The sequence below is a fragment of the Pelobates fuscus genome, chromosome 13 (assembly GCF_036172605.1).
Source record: "Pelobates fuscus isolate aPelFus1 chromosome 13, aPelFus1.pri, whole genome shotgun sequence".
Lineage (NCBI taxonomy): Eukaryota > Metazoa > Chordata > Amphibia > Anura > Pelobatidae > Pelobates > Pelobates fuscus.
In genome coordinates, this window is record NC_086329.1 from 108,413,634 (window position 1) to 108,430,624 (window position 16,991).

The following is a 16,991-nucleotide window of genomic DNA, read 5'->3' on the forward strand; positions in this document are numbered from 1 at the left end:
AAATGGATTAGACAACAGGTGAAAATTATAGGCAATTAGCAAGACACCCCCAATAAAGGAGTGGTTCTGCAGGTGGTGACCACAGACCACTTCTTAATTCCTATGCTTTCTGGCTGATGTTTTGGTCACTTTTGAATGCTGGCGGTGCTTTCACTCTAGTGGTAGCATGAGACGGAGTCTACAACCCACACAAGTGGCTCAAGTAGTGCAGCTCATCCAGGATGGCACATCAATGCGAGCTGTGGCAAGAAGGTTTGCTGTGTCCAGAGCATGGAGGCGCTACCAGGAGACAGGCCAGTACATCAGGAGACGTGGAGGAGGCTGTAGGAGGGCAACAACCCAGCAGCAGGACCGCTACCTCCGCCTTTGTGCAAGGAGGAACAGGAGGAGCACTGCCAGAGCCCTGCAAAATGACCTCCAGCAGGCCACAAATGTGCATGTGTCTGCTCAAACGGTCAGAAACAGACTCCATGAGGGTGGTATGAGGGCCCGACGTCCACAGGTGGGGGTTGTGCTTACAGCCCAACACCGTGCAGGGCGTTTGGCATTTGCCAGAGAACACCAAGATTGGCAAATTCGCCACTGGCGCATCATATCTCGCTCCATCCACCAACGTTACGTAGCACCACAGACTGTCCAGGAGTTGGCAGATGCTTTAGTCCAGGTCTGGGAGGAGATCCCTCAGGAGACCATCCGCCTCTTCATAAGTTACAGGCGTTGTAGGGAGGTCATACAGGCACGTGGAGGCCACACACACTAGTGAGCCTAATTTTGACTTGTTTTAAGGACATTACATCAAAGTTGGATCAGCCTGTAGTGTGTTTTTCCACTTTAAATTTGAGTGTGACTCCAAATCCAGACCTCCATGGGTTGAAAAATTTGATTTCCATTTTTTAATTTTTGTGTGATTTTGTTGTCAGCACATTCAACTATGTAAAGAACAAAGTGTTTCAGAAGAATATTTAATTAATTCAGATCTAGGATGTGTTATTTTAGTGTTCCCTTTATTTTTTTGAGCAGTGTATAACCAAAAGGGCTGGCAGCGAATTTGCTCATTCACTAAACAGCTATTTCAAGGCTCACATAATGTAATGGTTTTATTTAAAAACACCTCAAATAGGCAAACATGAGGGAGCATTTCTCAAGTAAGTGGATTAATCTCATAAGAGCAGGTATTAGATTGCTGGAGTAGGACCTGCCAAGAATGGGGTACAGTGACGTTGTGGCAGGCTAATGCAATATATGATCATATAATGTAACTAAACTCCCATTCGTTTTGCCTAGGTGAGGTGTTATTAAATAAAACTATTACATTCTGTGAGCCTTGAAATTGATATTTAGTTAATGAGTGAGTGTGCGCTGGATATTGTGTTTTGTATGTTGAATGAATTGGCCCCAGCAGCACCCTTATAATATATAAATGTTCAGGTGAGTGCAGCCATCTAGGTTTTATAAATATATAAAATACATTTCTGTTAATGCGTATTAAAAAAAAAAAAAAAAATACATGTCATATACAGTTGCAAGAAAAAGTATGTGAACCCTTTTGAATGATATGGATTTCTGCACAAATTGGTCATAAAATGTGATCTGATCATCATCTAAGACACAACAATAGACAATCACAGTCTTCTTAAACCAATAACACACAAAGAATGAAATGTTGCCATGTTTTTATTGAACACACCATGTAAACATTCACAGTGCAGGTGGAAAAAGTATGTGAACCCTTGGATTTAATAACTGGTTGAACCTCCTTTGGCAGCAATAACTTCAACCAGACGTTTCCTGTAGTTGCAGACCAGACGTGCACAACGGTCAGGAGTAATTCTTGACCATTCCTCTTTACAGAACTGTTTCAGTTCAGCAATATTCTTGGGATGTCTGGTGTGAATCGCTTTCTTGGGGTCATGCCACAGCATCTCAATCGGGTTGAGGTCAGGACTCTGACTGGGCCACTTCAGAAGGCGTATTTTCTTCTGTTTAAGCCATTCTGTTGTTGATTTACTTCTATGCATTGGGTCATTGTCCTGTTGAAACACCCATCTTCTGTTGAGCTTCAGCTGGTAGACAGATGGCCTTAAGTTCTCCTGCAAAATGTCTTGATAAACTTGGGAATTAATTTTTCCTTCGATGATAGCAATCCATCCAGGCTCTGACCCAGCAAAGCAGCCCCAAACCATGATGCCCCCACCACAATACTTCACAGTTGGGATGATTTTTTTATGTTGGTGTGCTGTGCCTCCTTTTTGCCACACATAGTGTTGTGTGTTTCTTCCAAACAACTCAATTTTGGTTTCATCTGTCCATGGAATATTTTGCCAGTACTGCTGTGGAACATCCAGGTGCTCTTGTGCAAACTGTAAACGTGCAGCAATGTTTTGTTTGGACAGCAGTGGCTTCCTCTGTGGTATCCTCCTATGAAATCCATTCTTGTTTAGTGTTTTACGTATTGTAGATTTGCTAACAGGGATGTTAGCATTTGCCAGGGACTTTTGTAAGTCTTTAGCTGACACTCTAGGATTCTTCTTCACCTCATTGAGCAGTCTGCGCTGTGCTCTTGCAGTCATCTTTACAAGACAGCCACTCCTAGGGAGAGTAGCAGCAGTGCTGAACTTTATCCATTTATAGACAATTTGTCTTACCGTGGACTGATGAACAGCAAGGCTTTTTTTTTGTTTTTAATAGGATAGGGCAGCTGTAATCAACACCTCCAATCTCATCTCATTGATTGGACTCCAGTTGGCTTACATCTCACTCCAATTAGCTCTTGGAGATGTCATTAGTCTAGGGGTTCACATACTTTTTTCCACCTGCACTGTGAATGTTTACATGGTGTGTTCAATAAAAACATGGCAACATTTCATTCTTTGTAGAAAATAAAAGAGATAAGGGAGGGGGGTGCTATACAAACACAATATTATACTTATTTCTGTACATGGATAGTTCTTCAGTAATCTACCAGATCAATCTAAAAAATAAACATAATGTACATAGCATAATACTGTATGATAAAACTGTATGTGAACAATTTTGGTATTGGGTCACTCACGATCTGTAGAGCCTATTAAAGCAGGCTCTGACTGTATAGGCTACTCAAGTATCCTGCAGGCTGTATGATTCAGCGAGACCAGCTTTGGCCGTATCCAAATATTCCCCCGGTCACACCACGGCTCAAATCACCAAGTGGGTAAGTATGGAGGGATTTATTGGAAATACAATTTAAAACAAACGGAAATATAAAAATATACAAAGCACAACGCGTTTCGACTTTCGTCTTCTTCCAAGGTGCATAAAATACAAGCGGATTCAATCTCTTTAAATACGTCCGGTACTTTCGGTTTTCGTGGGTAAAATTCCAAATAACTTCTGTGTTGTGATGTCACTTCCGGGTCCGTCAGCGTGACTTGCGTCAATGACGTCATCGCGGATTAGTTCGTATTATGACCTTCAACCCGGATACTGTTGTGTTTAGACGCCATCTTTGAGACTGGCATCTTACTTTTTAGAGAGTTCACTTGAGATAAATCGATTCAAAACTCATCAGTTTACTTACTTCTTTTAAAAGAGAAATCAAATACAACTTATAATGAGATGTATTCTCAATAAATCTAATTAATAGAACTTTTTCATGAATAATACATTCTACAACATAAGGAGAAAGACACTTATTGAATACATTTTAAATAAAATTAAAAATCATAATAAAAACAACAATTCCAATGGGGAAATTTTAGAGATGTAGAACAAAAAATATATTCCCCTGAAAAAATATATACAATTTATAAAGGAGAAAAAGAACATTTTTAAAAAAGGAACATATAAATAAAAGTCACAAAAAAAGGCAGATCTACTAAATGAGAGCTGCCATCTCGAAGTCCACGTTGAGCCCGCCCGGAGTCAGTGTCTCCAAATCGAAGATCCACCTCATCTCACAGCGGCTCAACGTGGTTTCCATTACTGTGGGGAGTGTATGGGTTGTAGGAATTATAAAAAGAAAGCTAAGAAAATAGAGGCTTTTAGATCTAGCATTGGCTCTGTTAATTTTAAGATCAATTCGTTTATTACTTGTCACACAAAAAATGTGGTGTATCTGCTCACGTGTCCTTGTGGACTCCAATATGTGGGGAAAACATCAAGAATCCTAAAAACAAGGATACGTGAACATATCTACAATATAAGGAGAGGTTTTTTTAAACACAGTGTTTCCTCACATTTTTTTAATGCCCATGGCGGGAATCCTGCAGGGCTTAACTTTTTTGGGATACAGACAATTAAACCCCACTGGAGGGGAGGCCAGATCGAGTCCACGTTGAGCCGCTGTGAGATGAGGTGGATCTTCGATTTGGAGACACTGACCCTGGGCGGGCTCAACGTGGACTTCGAGATGGCAGCTCTCATTTAGTAGATCTGCCTTTTTTTGTGACTTTTATTAATATGTTCCTTTTTTAAAAATGTTCTTTTTCTCCTTTATAAATTGTATATATTTTTTCAGGGGAATATATTTTTTGTTCTACATCTCTAAAATTTCCCCATTGGAATTGTTGTTTTTATTATGATTTTTAATTTTATTTAAAATTTATTCAATAAGTGTCTTTCTCCTTATGTTGTAGAATGTATTATTCATGAAAAAGTTCTATTAATTAGATTTATTGAGAATACATCTCATTATAAGTTGTATTTGATTTCACTTTTAAAAGAAATAAGTAAACTGATAAGTTTTGAATCGATTTATCTCCCTTATTAATAAGTGAACTCTCTAAAAAGTAAGATGCCAGTCTCAAAGATGGCGTCTAAACACAACAGTATCCGGGTTGAAGGTCATAATACGAACGAATCCGCGATGACGTCATTGACGCAAGTCACGCTGACGGACCCGGAAGTGACATCACAATACGGAAGTTATTTGGAATTTTACCCGCGAAAACCGAAAGTACTGGACGTATTTAAAGAGATTGAATCCGCTTGTATTTTATGCACCTTGGAAGAAGACGAAAGTCGAAACGCATTGTGTGCTTTGTATATTTTTATATTACCGTTTGTTTTAAATTGTATTTCCAATAAATCCCTTCATACTTACCCACTTGGTGATTTGAGCCGTGGTATACATAAATCGCTTGGGAGAAGCCCGATCAAGAGCCTTGACAGAGGCGACGAGGGACATCTATCAACATTACGATCAAGGCGGAATATTTACCAGGAATCAACAACCTCACGGCAGATTGGTTTTCCCGACACTGGCGAGACGGCAGCGACTGGCGACTGGACACATCAGTATTCTCAGTGGTGAAGGACCTCAGGGGCCCGTTGGTCGTGGACCTGTTTGTGTCTCGGACGACCACGCATATTACAGCTGGCTTCCAGACCCTCAATGCGAGGAGATAGATGCCTTTCTACAACCGTGGCCTCCGAAGGGAGCGTACGCATTCCCACCATTCTCTATGATAGCGAGAGTAATCCATTGCATCAGAACGACCAAGATTTAGATGATTCTCGTCACACCGTTGTGGAAAAGTCAGGCGTGGTTTCCGGATTTATTGGCTCTAACACAAGACCATCCTCTACTTCTTCCATCGTTTCCCTTCCTACTGACAGACCCGAAAGGGGAACCACATCCACTAGTGGTACAGGAGAATCTGGAACTTGTGGTCTGGAATTTTTCAGGGGAGCCTGGTCCATCGAGGGACTATCGCAACCGGCTAAAGACCTTTTATGGGATTCATGAGCACCTGGTACCCGACGGAGTTACTTATCAGCATGGAATTCATGGAACCGCTGGTGTGTGGGAAGGAATTGTGATCCCTTTACAGCACATATCACCACGGTGTTAAATTTTTTGTCCCACCTTTTCACGGAAGGAAGATCCTATCGTTCCATCAATGTGTCGCGCTCTGCGATTTCGGCGGCACACGTTCCAGTACAAGGCTCTCCGGTCGGTCAGGACCCTTTGGTATGTCGCCTGCTACGAGGTATCAAATTATCCAGACCACCGGAACCTAAGTATAATCGTTTGTGGGACGTAGAGGTGGTCCTCCGTTTTCTTCAGGATTGGCAGGACAACTCAGATTTGTCTCTGCGCCAGCTGTCGGCCAAACTCACCTTGCTTCTATGTTTAGTATCCTTTCGACGAGTTTCGGACGTGCGAGTGTGACAGTCAGGGCTTTATATATGGATATGATGCATTGTTATGATTGGTTAAAAGTTTAATGATTGACTTGTGCTGCTGGAGGCATAAGTAAAGAAAGTTATGCAAAATACTCGCCTCCTGTCATTATTAAAATTAAGATTATAGGTACACTACGTTAGCATAATCTACAATTAATTCACAGCCCTGAATGATTAGAAAGATGTCCATTTAAGTGGTGTGCACAAGTTGGACTGCAAAGGATAAAGTAAAGTTCCTTCTTTGACATCACTGCTCCAGGAGACAGTCTTTTAGCTACATTTATAAGTGGCTGTGTCCACGGAGACAGGGAACAAGGTACTCTCTGCATTATAAAAGCATTTCAACGATGCAGAATTGAACAGAGTAGTGTGGAACTTCTAGGGAACCGGTGTAGGAGCCAACACATCCGCTGGTACTCTGTGGTGGAGGTAATTATATTGGAAATGATACAAAATTGCAATAGAATGGAGTATGGACTTCTAAAAACATAAAATTAATACAGAAGCGTTTAAGAAGATGTTTATATTGGTATAGCAGTAGTGATATGCAAACTGCGCAGAATCAGATAAACAATATATAATAGAATAAGCGTATACATATGTGAAATTATTTATAAATAGAGGTTCTCTAGCTTATTCAGACACACCTTTAAATTACCTTTTCTGTACTTATGAGATGGCTTTGCAACCATTTTCGGTTGGGTTTTGGGTGGAGATTTGGTGTCACCGAATGGCACCTTTAGCTCATCTTCTTTTTTTGTTCTTCCAGAATGCATTGCTTGAGAGTTCTGTTCACTCCTGTAACCTCTGTTATTTTGCAAGTTAACCAATACTGTACTCATATCCTGCAAACCAATGACACAGGTTTATTTACAATTCACCACTCACCATTACTTTGCGTCCAGATAGCACATCCTATCCGTCATTAATAATTCATTAGAGTACAACAAACAAGTTCAGCAACTGCTGATTCTTAGTGCTGATGCTCCTTGAACATCTTGTAATAATTTATTCATAACATAACCTGCTCTAGATAGATATTTTAAAATAGCAGGTCCAGGGTTATTCACTAAAGTGAGAATTCAAGGTGAATCGAAGTGAATCTCACATTTAAGGACTTAATAGTTGAATTGGAAAAATTCTCTAAGACAGCTTTCCTTTCAGCTACTTTGGCCTAGAAATGTAAATTCATTTTGAATTCTCAATTTAGTAAATAGCCCTGTTAGACTGAAAAGCTAAACCAAATATTGATATGTAATGAAAGACCAGGTTTATGGATAAAAAAAATTACACTTAAATAGCGTCCATAAAGGGTCAATATCTATATTTAGATATTGACCCTTTATGGACGCTATTCAAGTGTCATTAAATGGCTTTTACATGGCTTTAATATAGCATATAGCTGTGGCATACTGATTACACATATATGTATAAAAGATTGCCTAAGATGCATTTTATTTCAGCAAACAAAGACCATTTTAATAAATCAAATACTAGGAGCTGCAGAGAGAGACCGCAAGATAAAATGTGAAGTGAAAGCTTCATTCTCACTGGGTAAATCTCCAAACAGCCTGTCGGGTTCAGAGACGGATGCAAGATAGCTCTCCAGCTGTTATACACCAACTCCCATTAAGCTGTGCCAGCCTTAAAGCTACATTTTGGCCACCATTAGAATATAGTAGGTATTTTAAAAACCTTAAAGGATCACTATAGTGTCAGGAAAACACACTAGTTTTCCTAAGGGTTATCCCTTAGGTCGCCCCCACCCTCAGGAACCCCCTCCCTTGGCGCTGAAGGGGTTAAAGCCCCTTCAGTTACTTACTTTATTCCAGCGCCGGTGACCTCTCCTCCCTCGCCGACATCAGCTCCCGAGAGGAGCGGAATGCGCATGCGCAGCAAGAGCCGTGTGCGCATTCAAACAGTCCATAGGACAGCATTTCTCAATGCTTTCCTGTGGACGTTCTGCACGCTGAATGCGATTTTCAATCCAGCTTTGCAGCTTCAAAACGATACCATAACTGCCCATTCCCTTTCTATGTCAACTATGAAATCAATCTTTAATCAGAAAGAAAAACTAAATATCAATGCCCTATAAGAATATAGTCCTCATAGATACAAAGTGTACAAAGAAAGGAATAAAACAGGGATGGGAATATGTAACGTGCACATTAAGGAAAGACTTGTGTCGTGTCCTATGTAGGATATCTTACAGAGTCTTGGAGGAGAGAGGTTTGGACCTGATATAATCTGCTCATAGTGTGTGAGAAAGTATCTTCCATTACGGGAGCATTAATCTTTTGACAATCTGTGATAGAAAGGTGATGTTAAATTTAATTTCAAGAAAACTGGAATGAGTTTTTGCAGCATTTTATATCTATGCTGTGATACATCTTTCATATTTTAACAGGGCAGAAAAGGAGAATAGGGATATGTATTTTTCAGTGAGCAGGAGTGAAGTGTGATGTACCCAATAAAGTGCGTTTATTTTGAGGAAGTGGCACCACATATCAGTTAGTACCTACAGGGGTGATACCAATAGCAAAGGTATCTCGGGCAAGTCTCAGGACAGGTACAGGTTCCCAGTTTCCAGGCCATGTCCAGATATTTACAGATAGAAAGGCACAGCTGGCTTTTTACTATATAACACAGAGATCAAATGGTGAGACAGAGCATGTTGTAAGTTTTTCAAAACACGTAGGTGCATGCAATGGCAGATTTGAAGATAAATGTGAAGCTCCCCAGCTGGTGGTAGTAAATAGACATGTGCAATTCGTTTCGGTCCGAATATGAATTCGGACGAATTTAGGGAAATTCGGACATTCGGGTACTTCCGAATGTCCGAATTGCCGAGGTCACGAAGTTCCGAAATTACTGAATTTCCGAAGTGTCGAAGTTCCAAAGTGCTGAAGTGCCGAAGTGTCAAAGTGCCGAAGTTCCGAAGTGTCAAAGTGCCAAAGTTCTGAAGCACAGTATTGTCTAAGTACTAATATACTTATGCAGAAAGAAAAGTCCTGCGCTCAACTCCCATCACTACTGGGCGGCTGCAATGACTACAGTACACATCAGCCCCAATACATAGTAAAAACCAAAGAAAAACATGTTACTTGCGCTCTATCCTTTATCCCTATGTATTTTTAAAACAAATGGAGGTCTTTTAGTTACCTCCAATGGCCATGAGAGGATTGAGCCCACCTGCCACATCAAGGCAGACCCCCCCTAGGTGGGTCCTAACTCTAACCATTCACCTTGCTTCCTTGAGCCTCTGGCAAAAATCTCTAATGAGACAGAAAGGGGTATTTTTTATATACACCCCTATACATTATTAACCCTTAATAGGGAACACATGGGATGGGCGGCTGCATTGTAACAAGGCTGAGTAATACAAAAATTGGATACAAATGCAGAAAGAAAAGTCCTGCGCTCAACTCCCATCACTACTGGGCGGCTGCAATGACTACAGTACACATCAGCCCCAATACATAGTAAAAAACAAAGAAAAACATGTTACTTGCGCTCTATCCTTTATCCCTATGTATTTTTAAAACAAATGGAGGTCTTTTAGTTACCTTTTAGTTACCTCCAATATACTTACCCAGTGAAAGAAGAAGAATGTTACATTGTAAACAATTTTAAATAAAAAGTATACAAACATAGCCAGGATTCAGCTGTAAGCATTTGCAACACTTACAACAATCAAGTGACATACATTCATATAAAATGTAAGTTACTTAGTCTGTCAATGTAATGACAGGAATGAATAAGTAGATAGCTCCCTAATACCGTGGTAATTAGGGAGTTATCTACTAAAAGGCTGAAAGACCTAACTTGGTCTTTCAGACAAATTTACTAATACTAAGTAAAGATTACTTAGTATTAGTAAATTATGCCCCCTACTCGCTATACCGAGAGTAGGGGCATGTGTATTGGCTATTGTGGCTGCTCACTGTAAAAAATAAAATAAAAAAAATAAGGTTCCCACTCGCGCGTCAAACTAAAGGGGGGGCTCGGATTAAGTAACCAATCAGAGAGTTATGAGTCAAATTACACAGCGTGGGAAAATTCCAAAGAACTTTCCCACGCTGTGTAAAATGACACAGAGCACTCTGATTGGTGGATTTCAAACCAACCAATCAGAGTGCTGTGACAGGTAAATGTAGAGACTTACCTGTCAGTCTCTTCATTTACCTGTCAGAGCACTCTGATTGGATGGCTTAAACCCACCAATCAGAGTGCTCTGAGCCTAATTGCAGGGCGGGGGAAGGCTTTATAAGCTTCCCCCGCCCTGCAGAGCTCAGTCTGCGCGGAGCCCTCCATGGGTGAAGATGGATTATTTATTTTTTTTACATTTTTTTTTTTTTTATATATAATTGCGTCGGTAATTATGATTTTTTATTTGGCCTTTTTTGGGGCTGAAAAAAGAAGATTTTAGAAGAAAGAAAACATTGAATGGTACTTTTTTTTTTTTTACAGGTACTTAGTTAAAGGTCCCCCCTCATTAGTTTTTAGGGTGAGGGGGGTAGGTAGGGGGATAATTTTTATTGGGGGGTCAGGGGTTGACTAGGGGTTTGGGGACCCCTAGTCACCTGGGGGGGGAATTTTTTTTTTAGAGCCCCCACCCTCCCCTCAGGGGTGGGGGCCAGGGGTGAGGACCTTAGGTCCCCTCCTTATTAGTATTTAGGGCCCCCACCTGCCGCTGAGGGGTGTGAGCCAGGGGGGAGGACCTTAGGTCCCCCCCCTATTATTTAGGGCCCCCACCCGCCGCTTAGGGTTGGGGGCAAGAGAGGAGGATACTAGGTCCCCCCACCTATTCTTGTTAAGGGCCCCCACCCACCGCTCATCGGTGGGGGCCAGGGGGGAGGACATAAGGTCCCCCCCTTATTCTAGTTTAGGGCCCCCACCCACAGCTCAGGGGTGGAGGCCAGGGGGGAGGACATTACTTCCCCCCCTTATTAGTATTTAGGGCCCCCACCCGCCGCTCAGGGATGGGGGCCCAGGGGGGAGACCTATTGTCCTCCCATCATTTTACTTTAGGGCCCCCACCCGCCGCTCAGGGTGGGGGCCGGGGTGGCACTATTTTTATTAATTTTTTAAACAGTGAGCAGTCAAAGGCTGCTCACTGTTTACTAGACATGCCCCTACTCGCAGTATAGCGAGTAGAGGCAAAATTTACTAATACTAAGTAATTTTTACTTAGTATTAGTAAATTTGTCTGAAAGACCAATTTAGGTCTTTCAGCCTTTTGGTAGATGACTCCCTAATACCGTGGGAATTAGGGAGTTATCTACCAAGCGGCTACAAGAGAAGTCCCGAGGTGCCAATGTCCCGAAATTCCGAAATTCCGAAGTGCCGAAGTTGCCGAATTTCCGAAGTGTCGAAGTTCCGAAGTGCTGAAGTGCCGAAGTTCCGAAGTCTTGAAGTCCCGAATTGCCGAAGTCCCGAATTGCGAAAATTCCGAATTTCGGAATGCCGAACCGAACCGTAAATTTTCCCCATGCACATGCCTAGTAGTAAAACTATTCTAAAAGTTGACACTGTGTTTAATTTGTTCAATTCAGAAGTTTGTTTTTTGGTATTCAACTGAAGGAGGTTGTGCATCAGATGATGGATAAGCCTTCATCTCTAGCTAGGAGCCCTGCAATGTGAGGGGTATAGATATAGGTAATTGGGTAATAGTTATGGGGCGGTGGAGTGGGCATTACATGTAGTCTAGTAAAACTTAAAGTGAGAGTAATAAATCAATATCATGGCTTGCAGTAGGAGGCAAGAGGAATTTCTTGGTAAGATAGGAGAAGGTTTAAATGGAAGCCATTGTTTTTCAAGCCTTCCCTAGATGAGTTATGTTTTCTAGAAAGCATCTCTATGAGATAATAATTGTAGGGATCTGGGAGGTCTAGTTGGCCTTTAAATGATGTCATACTAGTATAGGGAATTTGTTTTTCCCCATAAGGATGCAAATAAAAAAGTAGCTGGAGTGAAGCATAGATTTTCAAAATATTAATATGAGCTAACTATGAGAAATGGGGAAGATTCCACCATCAACCCTGGAGTCCAGTATCACGTGCTAACTATAAGACACTCAGTAAAGGTAAGTAGTGAACATTTTTGGGACAACCATTATAATTTTACCAGTTTTACATTTTAATAAATGTATTTGAAAAGTGAACCTGCTATTACATACGTTATACATAAGCACTGATGGTACTTTTTAATGTACTAATTGATCCTACCTGAGACAAATCATCAAGTTTCTTTCCTTGTCTCTTTTTGTTAAGTTTATTTGCTGCTTTAACCTTTCTACAATTAGCTGTGAAAAAATAGAATACAGTATCCATATTTATTTTGTACATTTCTTAATTGCCTCAATAGAAATGAAAATACAAAATCTATTATATATATAGTATGTTACCCAATTAAAAATAGCACAACCACTACACAGACTACTAAGTAAATATGTCCCATTAAATATACCTTCAATGATGTCATAAGAATCTGATCTGTGCATGCTCTACACTAGTATTGCGTTTTACCAGATTAACCATAAAATAGTGATGCACCTAAAAATAATCAGTTATGTTAATATAAATATGTTCAGGAAGAGAGCTATTAAGTTCTCATCGCAACCTTCTTCAATCCCAGACTATCAGATGAGGAGAAAATAGGAAGAAAACACCATTGTGTGAAATGTTACAAATGAATAATTTATTAAAACACAAAAAAGGATAACTTACAACTATGTGCAAGTCCACATGGGGTTTCACAAAATGCTGTCATTTATATTCATGTGATGGTGTTTCCTTCTCATTTTCTTTCCTTCTCAAAACATGCGGGAGAGTATAAAGGGAATCTTTAAGCACACCTGCCCGGGCTGTGACTTACACAGCCACCCTACTAGGGATCGGCAAATATAATTTTTAAAGAGACGATACCGATTACTGTTCACCTTTCAGAACAATTGCCAACAACTGGTACTTATATGCTGTGCATTTCAATTTTGAAAAAGTAACACAATTTCAGCAATGGCGGCCATTTTGTCTCCTGAACGCCGGTAGCGGTACATGGTCGTCGAGTGTGTGGAACTGTATGTCGGATACGCGACCCCGCAAACACCCGGCAAGCTTGTACTGCTGCCCATCCAACTTCCCAAACAGTTAGGAGAATCGCGTTCAGGAGACATGAACTACCGAACAGGGGGAGCATTCGCTCTGTAACAGCCAGGGGAGCATTCGCCTGTATGTGTATGGGAACCCCAGAAAGATTCTGTGAAACTATTTTGGGACATCACCTAATGGCCGACCGGTCAAAACTTCATTAGAATGGCGATTCCAAACTACCAAAGGGATCTGAGCACTATTTCGACAAAGCAGACGCTCAGACTCAAGCTATTCCGTATACTTGTGTGGGATTCCTGTGTTATTATTGTGTATTTTGGGGTGATTCGAGATATTTTGTGTTAGTTCCTGTAACTGAGAGATAATTGAGTTCTTATTTTGGACTCAATTATCTCTCAGAAACAGAGACTCTTGGGAAGAAACCCGTGCAATGTGGCTATGTAGACCCAATGCTAGGGGTCCGTGCATAAAAGCCATGTGTGGCCAAATAAAGCTCAGTGGACTCTCAGAACTATGTGTTGTGTAGTTGCTGGGGGAATGGTCTTGGATTATTAAAGTGCTTCTTTCAGCTTCGAGGAAGAAACAGCAGAGATACCTATTCGTGGCATCGGAGCTCCGCTACACTTATCTTGAAAAATAATGAACTTTACATTACTAACAAAATTTTACGTAATTTCCTTCTAAACTCCCTACGTGTCATAGACACAATAGGGAAAATAATTAAGTGGCAATTTCTGCCCCTTTCTTGACTAGGCAAAGAATCAGATACCAAGAAGGTAAATGTAATATAGAAATTCCAAAACATCATATTTCTATTGTGTAGAAAAGTAAACTTTGCATTTTAAATCGATCAGAATTTAGAAAGGATTTAGATTTTCAGTACTAGAAGGTACCAGTGTTAGCACATTGGTTTTATAAATGAAGCAGCAGTGGCAGTGGCGTACACACGACCCATGGGGCCCCGGTGCGAAAATTGATCCGTGAGTCCCCTTCCCCCACCCCTTCCCCGCTTAATCTGCGCGGGCCGGGGGCGCAACACATGGCGGTGGGCACCTGGTCGCAGGGCTGCGACCCCTACGACCGCGGTATGTACGCCAGTGCATGCAGATACACACACACTTAAAGGACCACTACAGACACCCAGATCACATCAGCTCAATTAAGTGGTCTGGGTTCCAGGTCCCTCTAGTTTTAACCATGCAGCTGAAAACATAGCAGTTTCAGAGAAACTGCTATGTTCCACTGAGGGTTAATCCAGCTTCTAGTGGCTGTCTCACTGACAGCCGCTAGAGGCGCTTCCGCGATTCTCACTGTGAAAATTACAGTGAGAAGACGCTGGACGTCCATAGGAAAGCACTGAGTAATGCTTTCCTTTGGGCGGTTTGAATGCGCGCGTGGCTCTTGCTGCGCATGCGCATTCAGAGCTGAGAGGGGGATCTGGGCGGAGGGATCCCCAGCTCCAAGGGAGTCCGGCGCTGGAGAAAGGTAAGTGCTGAAGGGGTTTTAAACACACACACACACTCTCACGAACAGATGCATACACACTAGCTAACAGACACACACATTTACTGACAGAGACACACTCAGCGACATACATACATGCACACTCACTGACAGACAGACACACATACACACTCACAAAACATTACATGTAGTCTAGTAAAACTTAAAGTGAGAGTAATAAGTCAATATCATGGCTTGCAGTAGGAGGCAATAGGAATTTCTTGGTAAGATAGGAGAAGGTTTAAATGGAAGCCATTGTTTTTCAAGCCTTCCCTAGATCAGTCATGTTTTCTAGAAAGCATCTCTATGAGATAATAATTGTAGGGATCTGGGAGGTCTAGTTGGCCTTTAAATGATGTCATACTATCAAATGTTAGTCTAGGGAATTTGTTTTTCCACATAAGGATGCAAATAAAAAAGTAGCTGGAGCTCACTGACAAACACACACTCACTAACAGACACCAAACAGACTCACTAACAGACACACACAAGCTAACACACTCAGTAACAGACACACACAGTAACACACTCACTGACACACACACTCACTGACACACAAACTAACACACACACTGACACCAACTAGCAGACACACACACAAAAACTAGCACACTCACTGACACTCACTAGCAGACACACACACACTGACACAAAAACTAACACACACAATCTAACACTAACACACATACACATGTTTTAAAAAAAAAATTGATCCTGCAGCCTACCTTTGGGAGTGCTGAGGGGATTCCCTGAGGTCCAGTGGTGTTGCTGGGCGGCATGTCCTGCTGGTGCACGAGGGAGCACTGAGATCCTCCTGTTCAGCTTCCTCGCGTGCAGCTTACTGATGCCGGAGCCGGAATTACGTCATATTCCAGGTCCGGCATCAGTGCGGTGCGCGCGAGGGAGCTGGGCAGAGAGCGCTTAGGGGAGAGTGCTCCCTCACGCGCCCGCCAGCCCAGTGACACCAGGGCCAGCCTTGGGGGGCCCTGAGGTGGCCAGCTCCTGGGCCCCCCGGGAGAAGAGGCTGGCCACACTGGCGTACATACCGGGTCGCAGGGCCCCGGTATGTACGTCACTGAGCAGTGGCGCGTATACAATCCCTAGAAAAGATTTGTGATTTGCACACCAGGAAGATGATATAAACAGGGTTTGTGGATGTTGTCTGCAAAGGTGGTAAATTGGTAGGTGGCAGAGGGCACCGAGCTGATGGGTTGGCGGTGTGGTATGAGCAGGGATAGTATAATATTAGTGAATACTTAGTAGAGTGCACATAAAATGTTTGAATATAAGAGAGATAGATGCAGAGATAAATGGAAACCTCCTAATGAAGCAACAAAAATGTGCTCTTTTATATAAAACCCATGCAGTGGCAGGCTGTCTGGATCTTGTATATTGAACATGGGGCCCCTCACACACTATCTTCAGTTTTTGGCAGGTCCTCACTCTAGTCTGGTATCCTGCACAGTGCATTGGCATGGTAACCCGCGTCAATGCTTTGATGCCTGGGGCTCACTAGAGTTGGAGAGAGAAGCTGCCGGTAAATGGAGACCGTGTATGCTGTGCCCTAGCTGCCCCTCCATTAGTATCGGCAATCTCAAAACTGATTATAACCAAAATGCTGACTAGCTGACGATTTTATTAGCCCAACCGATAATCAGTTGTTTCCTATTTACTTCCTGGAAAAGAGTCTAAATTTCTAGCTTCCCTTATTGCACAGTGTGCTTAACTTAGAATTTATAATCTCATGCTCTGTTAATTGCTTGCTAGATCCTGCACCAGCCTCATGTGTGTGATTAAATTAACAAAGCAGGAGATAAAAACTTCTAAAGTAAATACTAAATTTTTAAAAAACAAACATTTTTTTCCATGTAGACTGTGTACCAGCCAGGGTGTGTGTGGCTAGGGCTGCATACATAGAAACAAAAAGTAATTTAAATCCTAAATGGCAGGTAATTGATCTGTGAGACGGCAGGGGAATGCACTATACACCAAAACAGCTTAATTAAGCTAAAGTTGTTTTGGTGCTTAGAGTCTCCCTTTAATGGGATAACATCCCTCTTCCTGACAAGTTTTACTTATTTGACATCAGCAGCTCTATTCTACTGGGATAATGCTATGTGGGTACATTCATTAAAGGGACACTCCAGTGCCAGGAAAACAAATTGTTTTCCTGGCACTGCAGGTCCCCTCTCCCTCCCACCCTCCATCTCATGT

The 16,991-nt window shown here is 41.8% G+C and overlaps 1 protein-coding gene across 1 annotated transcript in view; it reads right to left on the minus strand.

Moving 5' to 3' along the window:
• The window catches only part of LOC134582695 (histone-lysine N-methyltransferase PRDM9-like), a 78,342-nt gene that overhangs the window by 52,032 nt on the left and 9,319 nt on the right, over positions 1 to 16,991 (minus strand). Inside the window, exons 4-5 of the mRNA XM_063439340.1 lie at positions 12,393 to 12,469; positions 6,824 to 7,010 (exon numbers count right to left, since the gene is read on the minus strand). Coding sequence (XP_063295410.1) covers positions 6,824 to 7,010; positions 12,393 to 12,469 — 264 coding nt within the window. The remainder of the gene's footprint in view (positions 1 to 6,823; positions 7,011 to 12,392; positions 12,470 to 16,991) is intronic.